Below are 11,465 nucleotides of genomic sequence, written 5' to 3'. Positions count from 1 at the left end.
TCACAGAATCTTTTTCATAATAATTATTAACACAGGTCTGATAAATGTCTGTTACAAGATTTTAAGCTATGCACATTTTACTAATTGTAATTTATTTTTTATTTATTACAATATATTTTTAAAATAAATAATAATATACACATGTATACAAATTGGATAGGAATACTATTAAGATGAAAAAATAAAATAAAATATACTAAATAAATTGTTTTTAAATCATAGTTATATTGACGTTAAAAAGGTATGAACACATTTAAAACATATTTAATTATTTCAGTTGTGTAATGATAACATCATTTTCTTGTAATAGTTTAATTTTGTTTATTTCCAGGTTGAAAATACGAGCAATTTTAGGTTTTAACTTGTTTAAATCATTTTTATCATCACCTTCGGAAAGCAACAGTGTTCCAGTTTCAGATCCAAATTTGACATTTATAAACCTAAATAAATATAAAATTTTAAAGAATTGATTAAACTAATTAAATTACATTTGAATATGTATTTAAATGTTCAAAAGAAAAACTTTAAAAAACAACTTACTGAGTGAATGGTGATTGTTTTTTATGAATCTCAACAGTTTCAAAACAATTATACTTTTGAACTAGAATTGTTTCATTATTAATATTTTTAAGTAAATCATTATCTAATGTTTTTCCATCTGCAGTTTTGATTACAAAATCAATACCAAATAAACCAAAAACATTTTGTACCTGTAACATTTGTTTAAACAAAGACATCATAAATTTTCTCAGAGTTATATTATTTATATTCAGATATGCTTTACACACTGTTATTGCCGTGTAATTAGGTGAAATATTTTTTAATTTTACTCTAATATTTATTTTTATTAAAAATACATTACAATTTATTTTTTATAGCATCTATTGTTTATATTTATAATGTTATTAATTTTTATAATAATAGAAGTAATGGCGAACACGTGTTTAACTATTTCATTATTTTTAAATGGGTACAGTGGAGGTTTATCATAAACATAAATTATAATTTTAAAGGTGTAGTTGACTACATAGATATGAAGAATGTGTGTTACTCAAGCAAGATTAGTGATAGACAATCATTTTTATATTGAGGTGCAAAAATACTTATCAATTTTTTTTTTTTTTTAGGATAACTAGTTATTAGTCCTTTATTTTTGATTGGCAAACATGTTAAACAAATGTAAAATACAGTGAAATTTCACATTAAATATCACTATAGAAAGTAGATATGAGAAAAATGTTTTAAGAAATGCTTGTTTCATACGACTTAAGGTTACGAGCTAACCCTTGTTTAACACAATGCATATTATCAGTAGTTTATAAAAAATAAATAATATTGTGAAAATTAAATTGATAAATTTTTAATTTATTAAATTATCTAAGGGCAATTAAGCAAAATCATTTATAACCATTAAAAATTATTAAAACAACGCTAATAATATTTGGATCCTTTTAAGTTGATTTTATATGTTATTTACCTCTTTGGTCAAACTATTAATATCTAGTAAATTTTTTCCAGCAGGATTTTCAAGAAGAACTGTAGCTGAATTTGAAGCACCATATCTAGGAGTTATTCCATGGAGTTCTAAGTTAACAAACCTTAAATAAATAAATAATTTAAATATTTTTTTTCTAGAAAAATGTTAATCAATTAATGTAAAATATTTACTTGCAAATTGGCAATAGACTTTGATCATTGTTTTCTTTTGTTAAAGCAATTTTTAAATTGGATCCTTTGAGCTAGAAAAAAAAAAATTAACATAAACATTTAATGCATCTTTTGTAGAATTTTATTTCATATTATTTTATTATGATTAAATCAATTTAAAATATGCTCTGCTTATTTTAATTTGTATATACAGTGGTTGCCGCTTAATGTAATCACTTTAGTACAGAACATAATTGATAATATATTCCGATTGATAACACTAAACGAAAGTAAAAAAAAATTTAATCAAATTTAATACACACAGTTATTAAAAAAATATTATTAATTATAATTTATTACTATTTAAAGTATGTGAGTCGAAATACAAAATTGAATATTGTTTAAAAAATAAAATAAAATGTAAATACATATTATATTAATTATTATTAATTGAACAATATATTTTTATTGATGTCTGTTTTTTTTTTTGTACCGTTAAAAGATCATTGTTAAAATGTTCTTATTTATAATGTAATTCAAAATTTGACGAGTGATGTTGCACTCCTCTTTGTAATACTTGTAAGGCCTCTCTCATTTCAAAAGAACTTAAAGGTTTTTTCAGTATCCGTTTGTGGCTCAATTTCAATCACTTCATTTTCAATTTCTTCAGGTATATTTGTTTATGATAAAGCATGTAAAATATCTTTTTGGTAAAATTTAATGAAGTAGGTATATTTTTATCAATTTTCAAAATCTAAGTCTATTTCTTCATATTCTTCTTCGTCCTTCTTGATACTTTTTACAAAACCTCCATGTCTAACACAATTTCTCGTATATAATGTTAATTATATGACCTCAAACTGATAACATTATGCGGTGTATTGATTATAATAACCGACATAATTTACACACATAAGTATATATCCGGCCCGTACTTATAGTTTTAAATAACAATAAACAATTGATAACATGAACTGTGATTATAATAAGCGGCAACCACTGTATATATATATATATAAAAAGTATTACTGTTTGAGTTTCTTCAATTATCACATTTCCTACAGCTGACCCATCAATAAAAGGAACTTTTAAAACGTTAATTATAAAATCATTAAATTCCTTAGCAACTCTGGATAAATCTCCTTCTGGACTTATATTATAATAAACTGTTATTAAATCTGTAGGCACTAAATGAGCTTTTTTTCGGAGCTTTTGAATTCTATTGATTATTTCACGAGCAGTTCCTTCATCCAACATATTTTGGTCTGGTGTTACATTTAATAAAACCAATATCTGTAATCAATAAAAAGAGATTATTAATTATTAGTTATTAACTATTATAATTTTATTTATTTACATCATTATCTAATTGCGCTTCATATTTTTTAGCCATTTCTTCTGCTTCTGGTCCAGTAAAGTCATATAATATTCTAAATTCAGAAGCATCTAATTCATGCTCTAAAACTTTAAGAAGTGGTTTTTTATCTTCATCATTTCCTTCAGCTACAGCAGATACTTCATTTTGCCATGTTTGAAGTTGTTCATTTGTTAATTCCTAAATAAATATTGTGTTTAAAAATATTTATAAGGTATACAAGTTCAAGCTTAAATTAAACTATATTATCATACTCGAATAGCTGCTGTAACTCTTTTGAAATCAGACTTCAATCTAGAACCTAATGTTTTATGATCGGGTTCTGCTCGAAGTTTTACGTATCTACTTTTGTTTTTTGTGAAAGTAATAGTTTTCACATTTAATTCTTTTTCAATGTAATTACGAAACTCTTCTACGTTTTCAATTATTTTAGGATCATCAGCAATGATCTTTAAATCCGGAAGAGGATACTAATAGAAATAAAAATTAGAATTATATAAAAAACAATAATAACAGAAATCCTGATAAGTAATTACTTTGACTGGTATTGTCTTTCGATCTCTCATTACTCTGCCCATTTCAATAATATTTTGCATGTTAGAAACACTTTGTTCAATATTTTTATCAATCAAATGTTCTCTATATAAATTATACATATATTTTTTTAATAAGAATTAAAATATTTGGTTTTAATAAAACAAAATAACTTACTGAACTGTAGGTACCATATGGAAATGAACACTATGCTCTTTAAGGTTTTCGATTTTCTTTAAATTTTGATACATCAATTCACATATAAATGGTGTATACGGGGCCATTAAGCAAACCATTGTCATTAAGACATGATACAATGTATCTAAAGATTGTTGCCAATCTGCATGACCACATTCACCCTTAAGTCTTTGACGATTTAATCGAACATACCAGTTAGTCAAAACATCTATGAATTTAACCAGTCTTGGAGCAACTGTATAAAGACGATATGCTGCCATTTCCCGACGTATGAATGCAATCAATGATTGTGTCCAAGATGTTATCCACCGATCCATTTTATTTTCACTAGGCGCTGAATAATAGTTTTTATTTGGCTTGTACATATTTCCCTATTGATTAAAAATAGCACATAAATTAATAATTAAAATATTTACTAATTGATATAAACTACTTACAGATGAATCTCGAATGTTTTGTATGAAAAATCGATAAGCATTGTACCAGGGTAGAAACAAATCCTTCAATATTTCTTTAACTCCTTCTTCTTTGAACCTCAAATTCTCTGCTCTTACCACAGGAGAATTAATAAGATATAAACGCAAAGCATCAGCTCCAAATTTGTTGACAACCTAAATAATTAATATAAATAACTGGTTTTTTTTTTTTTTAATCATGTAATAATTGTTTAACAATATACAATTCTAACCATTTATCAACTGATTATTCACACAATTAAAAATATTCAAGTCTACTACATATGTAACATTAAACATTAATACAATATATTATAAATTATATAAGTTAAAGAATCCTGATAAAAAGAAACACTAATCTGTATATAACTATGAAAAAAATTAATATTTAATAACATTTCTTAGTACATAAATATATGAGTACATTACAATATATATATACAGTGAAACCTCTCTTGACAGACACCTCTAAATAGAGGACATTTTTTGGGAAATGAGGATATTTTCACTACTTTTTACAGGAAAACCTCTAAATACTGGACACTTTTATGGCATTTTAACTTTTGATTTTAATCATTTCTATCATAAATTTAAAAAAATAATTGTGGAGTGTCTAGATAAAAGTTTACACTCGTAAATTTTATTTTATTGATATTACGCATTATACATTATTAAACTGTTATACCTTATCTCATCCGGTATACGTAAATACATTTCTTCTATCAAAATACAGAATTGTACTTCAATTTTTATCTTTTAAACTTTGCTTTTTTAAAAATACATTAAAATAAATTAAATTTATTATGTACTTAAGTATAAATAACTTTAAATAAATAAATACATTTTTAAATTATAATTTCAATTTTTTTATTTCTCTAATATTATATTTCTCTCTTTAAATACCGGATATCTCCAAATAGTGGACAAAATTTCAGCGACCGAGGGTGTCCGGTATTTAGAGGTTTCACTGCATAATATAAATTTGAAAGTTTAAAAATATTTATTGTGAATTGAATAAATAATTTTAAAATTGATTACAAATTATATTATTATATAATCAATTTTGTATTCTATATGCATCAAATACAGTGTACTAGTACTGGTATTTTATTCATTTTTAAAAGTTTGTATTATTTTTATAGAATTTAATTCTGGATTTGTTCAAATTTTTGAGGAATCAAGAAAAAGTTTAAATAAATCAAATTGATTATTTCAGGTAAACTTCAAATTTGTTTTTAGAATACTAGAACTATCATTAGATATATTAGTATGTATAGAAAGATTTGAAAAATATGCTGATCATTTTCTTACAACATATTATACCATTACACGTACACATCATTATACAACATAAAAAACTATAGGTCAGCGGTTCCCGAACTTTTTTAGTTCACGCCACCCTAAAAATTAAAAAAAATATTTGCGCCTCCCATAAAAATTAAATTACAAATTTAAAGTATTTAAATATACAAACATTTGTATTTTTATGACAATATAAATTAACAATAAATATTTCCCACGCGGCTCGCGCCTCCCCTGCCAAAAGCTCGCCCTCCCTTGGGAGGCGCGCCTAATAGTTTGGGAACCGCTGCTATAGGTTAAAAAAAGTAACTAAAAGTCTTCATTACAATTACAAATTAAAATACAAAATAAATATAATGATAACCTAACCTCCATGGGATCTGGGTAATTCTTTTTACGTTTGGACATTTTCTGTCCATCAGAAGCAAGAACTAAACCATTTGCTATGAGGTTCTTGAACGGTGCCTTATTAAATAATGCTGTTGATATCACTAATAATGTATAAAACCTAAAAAATGTAATTAATTTAAAATTTTGTTTTTATATGTTTACTGAATTATAAATAAAATAGTTGACTAGTCTCACCATCCTCTGGTTTGATCTATTCCTTCAGCAATAAAATCTGCAGGGAAGTTTTCAGAAAATTCTTTTCTGTTTTCAAATGGATAATGTTGTTGTGCATAAGGCATAGAACCTGATTCAAACCAACAATCAAATACTTCAGTAATTCGACGTAACGGTGGGAAACCTGGTCTAGCAGATGGTATTGTCAATTTATCAACTCTAAAATAAATAATAATAATTATTGTTATTAGTTAATAAAAAAATGAATTCTTTAAATAAGCTAAGAATATTTAGATATTCATTGTGAATATTACACAAAATTGATTAATTTAATGATTTGCTAAAATGTAATGGACCAATTATGGTGCACTAAGACATATTAATAAACCATTAATTCGTTATTAATTCATTATATGTTAGGCGGTTAATTTAACCCAGAATAATAAATATTAATGTTAATATAAAAATGTCTATAAAATATATTGAAGAAGCTATAATATTTAAATTTAAGAATCAAAACAAATACAAATATTACGTTTCACGATGAAGATCAGTTACAAGAACTCCTGTCAACTTATGTAACTGTTCAATACTACTTATGCAAACAATTTCTTTCCCGTCCTCAGATATCCAAAGTGGTATAGGAGTACCCCAGTAACGATTACGACTGATTGCCCAATCTCGGGCATCTTTTAACCAGTTTCCAAAGCGTTTATCCTTAACAAAACTTGGAACCCTAAAAAGTAAAAAATAAACTATAAAATCATAATATTATAATTTAATACATTTTTTATTACCAATATGTGGCACTATTGCAAGCTAAGAGATCTTGACTCATATGTTGTACTCGTACAAACCATGATGGTACAGCTTTATAAATAAGTGGAGTTTCAGATCGCCAACAAAATGGATAACTATGTTTAATTGAAGAAGAACTTACAAGCTTTCCTGCCTCTTTTAGGTATTTTATAATGTTTTTATCAGCATCCTATAAACACAAATCATTATAGTTATACAATCATACCAGTAAAAGATTATGTTAAATTGAATAATTACTTTGACATATTGGCCTTCAAAATCGGTGACAGGGAGAACAAATTTTCCACTTTCATCAACAGGACAAATAATATCCTGATCCCTAGTAATTACTCCGGCAGCTAAGCATACTCTATAATCATCTTCTCCAAAATATGGAGCTTGATGAACTATACCAGTACCAGATTCAGCAGATACATACCCATCAGTTAATACAACAAAAGCAGTATTTTGACACTGTGAATAATATTAAATTAATTAGTAATAATATGATTAAAAAGTAACAACTAATAATCAATAGTGTTGATAGTGTTTATTAAAATTTACTTGTTTAAAATAGGGGAAAAGTGGTGTGTATTTCAATCCTTTTAATTTTTCTCCTGGAAATTTGTCTAAGATAGTATAATTTTCTTTTTTCTTGAATACAGTTTCTAACCGAGCCTCCATAAGAATAAATATTTTGTCATTTAAATCTTTTACTTTCACATATATCAATGTAGGATTTACACATAATGCTAGATTACTCGGTAATGTCCATGGTGTAGTTGTCCATGCAACCAAAGAAACTGAAGGATCATTTTCAAGAGTAAAACTAACTATGACTATAATACAAAATACAAATAAAATATTAATATATTTAAATACATTGGTACTTATTATATTTATTATTAACCTGCAGGATCTACTACTTCTTTATAATTTTGACCAGATTCAAAGTTGGATAATGGTGTACTACAAGCAGTTGAAAATGGCATCACTTTAACACCACGATATACCATTCCTTTATTCCAAAGTTCACTGAATACCCACCATACACTTTCCATAAACCATGGATATAATGTTTTATAATCATTTTTAAAATCTATAATAATTAAGGAATTTAAAAAAAAATACATTTTTAAGTATATACAATCATAATACCAATCCATCGTCCTAATCTAGTGACAATTGTCTCCCAATCACCAGCATAACGCATAACAATTTTTCTACATTCTGCATTATATTTATCAATTCCCATTTTAGCAACATCTTCTGGTCCTTTTATTTCTAAAAGCTTATCAATTTCAAATTCCTGAAAAAAAAAATTAAAATTATAGATCAACTGAATTACTTGTTTGATTTGATAATTTTATTAATGAGTCAATTATTATACAATAAAAACAATTAGAAATTAATTAAAATATAGTTTCTTAAATTTTAATCTTTATTTTTTTTTTATTGAATATAAAATATGTAAAAGTTTATTTACAATAAGCATAATATGTGCTTTAATACCTAATGACATGAATTACATGAGAAAAGAAGTAGCCTAGCAGCTACACTTTATATTTGATTTTTCAATTACTATATTTTATTTTGTTATTATAAATATTAGAATTTTTTTAATTATAAGGAGAGAAACCCCTTTTATCGATATTCAATAAATAAAGTGAGCTGCTCACAATGTGAGTTGCCAATAGACACAGCATACTTAATCAATACATTAATACATGTGGATTAAGTAAAATGCATGGTATTTGTTAACAATGTGCCCTAGTTCAAGCTACAACACCACCTTATTTTAAGTCTCCTTGGAGATTTATAGGTATACAGTCAAAGTAGTAAAAAAATATAGAAAATTGAGGACACATTAGAAACAGTTTTAAAATTTAGATTTTTATGACATGTATGATTTGAAACATAAAAGGGGGCTTTAGTTATTGTGTGTTAGGTAACCAATTGGAATCTTTGTATTTTATTTGATAATTTAACCTCTCTCCATAGCTGGATGCTATAAGTCCATATAAGCATGATAAGTGCTTTGAATATGCATAGATTGGTATTAAGACAGAGTATAGAATGATAACCTACCAAATAATATAGTGATTTCTTCTTAACCATGATTTCATAATTTAACTTATTTGAAAATAATTTTAGTATACAACTAAATTAAAAAGTTTTATAAAATTAAAGAATTATTTAATTTTTACAAACCATTTTTAAAGTAGGTATATTTATTAAGCAGTATAATTTTTTTTTTATTGATAGACTATGCATATTTTATAAGTCTAAGTAAGGTTGTATAATTATTATCTAAAAAAGCATTATACTATATATTACCACTGGCAATCCATGTGTATCCCATCCAAATCGACGTTCAACGTGATGACCAGTTTGATGCGCATACCGCGTAACCACATCTTTGATTGCTCCAGCTAATATGTGACCATAATGAGGAAGTCCAGTAGCAAATGGTGGTCCATCATAAAAAGAAAACCTATGCATATATAAATATTATTTTATTTAGATAGGCAATCTTAAAGTTAAGTTTTTAAGAAGGACTCATAATATGTATGATATCTCTCTCAAATAGTAGTAACCGTATAATAAGTATTTAAATATAAATTAAAAATTTCAATTATATACTTATTTATAATATATAAATTGATAAATCATATGCAGATTACATGGGATTTAGTACCAAGGTGGTTGGTGGAGTATAAGCTAAATAATAGGAACATACATTGTATTTGTATTATATATATAATACAACATTATGAAGGCGATTAAAATAAATTATTTGATCATAATCTTCTATCTTTGGTTTTTTCTCACTAAATATTTCAGTTTTAATTGTTAAACAGCAATTATGGTCATAGTCATTTTTACCAAAAATTCTCAATTAATTACCTGGGTTTTCCTTTGGATTGTCTTAGACATTCATGAAATACATCAGTTTCTTTCCAAAACTGAAGTATTTTTTCTTCTTCCTTTGGGAAATTCAAGTATTCTACGGCCTGTTCCACCATTATATTCCAAGAATTCGGTGAAATAAATTAACTTAAGTAACTATTCAACGTGTTTTCTTATTGAGAAATTGCACGGCTTTACGGTGAACAACACCGAACTGTTAACAAGCCAACACGGAGACCATAATTTTCTATGATAATATTAATGATAAGCATTATCAGTACTAATATTTTTTCATAGATATAGATAATAATAAATAATTTAAAATTAATAATTATCTTGGAAAATAGAAATTTTTCTTATTCTTACTCTGTAATTTGACCACGGTCTTAGAAGATGTCTTATAAGACCGTGAATTGGACCATTGTGCCGTTTTAATTGTACAATTTCAAATTATATCGTTATTTGATAATCACTACTACAAAGTAATATAGTCCGCTAGGAACGCCACGGTCAACCGTCAATTTTCGTATCGCCGATTTCAGTATTATAGTAATAGAACAACAACTATATATACCTATAGTATTATAATACTTGCTACTTGTTAGTACTATAATATAATATAGTTATGGTGAGTTTCGAGTATTTTAAAGTTTTAATATTTTACCTAACTATATAGACTATAGTCTACAACTCACTTAAACATTAAAATATCAATAAAAGCTTATGAGATGCCCTAGATAATATTATTACGTTCATTAGACGGAAATAAAGCAGGCGGGTAAGACGTCAAGTGACTACGACTCAGCTGATAGTGTACTGTATAATATATTTATTTACTTACTACCCTGATAACTATTTTAATTTTTAATCATTTAAAACCATTTAAACCTTGCATACGGACATCCGGTGCTATATCGTATTTGATTGTGTTAGTTCATGAACACAGCCACGCAGGTCATAAGTTTCTAGGACTTGTAAAATAAAACTTAAAAAACTTTATTTGTGTGGATCCAACAATTTGAAGACCGGTTCATGTAGGTGTAGTGGGAACAGCTAACCAACTATTCATTAGGATTAGGTAGAAATTATCGATAGCTACTTCGGTGCAATTAAATTGCAAATACAGGTATTCCAATACAGGTAGTCAATATTTTACCTTTAATAAGTACCTTTAAATTGGCTCCCAAGAATTTACTGTTGAATTGGCTCCTTACCGTTTTTTTTCAAAAATTTTTCGGTTACCAAAATGTTAATAATTTAGTATTTAGTATTTACACCAATATCATATTTACTAATTTCATCTTCTAAAAAATTTATTTTATTTCTAATTTCTTTCCTATGTGGTTTTTTAGTATTGGTACTCCTTATAATAATTTTTGTATTAGATTGAATACTATATAATATATTTGGATGTGGAGAATACAATTGAGAATTAAATTTGGAATTAAAAGATTCGCACGAGTTAGTTGTACGATAAATACTATTACTTTTTTCTGCCCAAATTTCTGGTGGAAATGTTGAATCATTGTCAACATAATTTTCTACTAAATAACCATTAAATTTTGTGAGTTTTTCATTAATAGGCTGTATTTCAGCTAATTCGTCGGAAAAGCAACCCCCAACTGATTGTGGATCTAGGAATGGCAATCCAAATATATACGTTAAATATTGGCCTATTTCTG

General features: G+C 26.1%; 1 protein-coding gene across 1 annotated transcript; it reads right to left on the bottom strand.

The window, feature by feature from the left end:
* Positions 1-205: 205 nt before the first annotated feature.
* Positions 206-9,899, bottom strand: LOC113553596 (isoleucine--tRNA ligase, cytoplasmic). Its single transcript, XM_026956996.1, has 20 exons — positions 9,781-9,899; positions 9,211-9,367; positions 8,032-8,182; positions 7,784-7,972; positions 7,438-7,712; positions 7,132-7,347; positions 6,873-7,063; positions 6,611-6,811; positions 6,097-6,294; positions 5,881-6,019; positions 4,192-4,365; positions 3,734-4,125; positions 3,559-3,661; positions 3,277-3,492; positions 3,005-3,202; positions 2,677-2,940; positions 1,669-1,739; positions 1,478-1,598; positions 541-710; positions 206-440 (listed from the first exon to the last, which is right to left on the bottom strand). Exons 1-20 carry the CDS (start codon positions 9,897-9,899, stop codon positions 269-271), a joined length of 3,717 nt encoding a protein of 1,238 aa, XP_026812797.1. The 3' UTR covers positions 206-268.
* Between the last annotated feature and the right edge of the window lie 1,566 nt (positions 9,900-11,465).

This window comes from Rhopalosiphum maidis, chromosome 2 (genome assembly GCF_003676215.2).
Source record: "Rhopalosiphum maidis isolate BTI-1 chromosome 2, ASM367621v3, whole genome shotgun sequence".
In the NCBI taxonomy this organism is placed as follows: Eukaryota; Metazoa; Arthropoda; class Insecta; order Hemiptera; family Aphididae; genus Rhopalosiphum; species Rhopalosiphum maidis.
The sequence above is the reverse complement of the archived record's forward strand: the minus strand, read 5'-3'. Positions and strand labels throughout refer to the sequence as shown.

Coding starts and splice junctions, on each gene's coding strand:
- LOC113553596 (XM_026956996.1), bottom strand. CDS start 9,899: ATGGTGGAACAGGCCGTAGAATACTTGAATTTCCCAAAGGAAGAAGAA. Junction 7,064..7,131: donor TTGAAGGCCAATATGTCAAA/GTAATTATTCAA, acceptor TTGTGTTTATAG/GATGCTGATAAAAACATTAT. Junction 711..1,477: donor TTAATAGTTTGACCAAAGAG/GTAAATAACATA, acceptor CAAATGTTACAG/GTACAAAATGTTTTTGGTTT.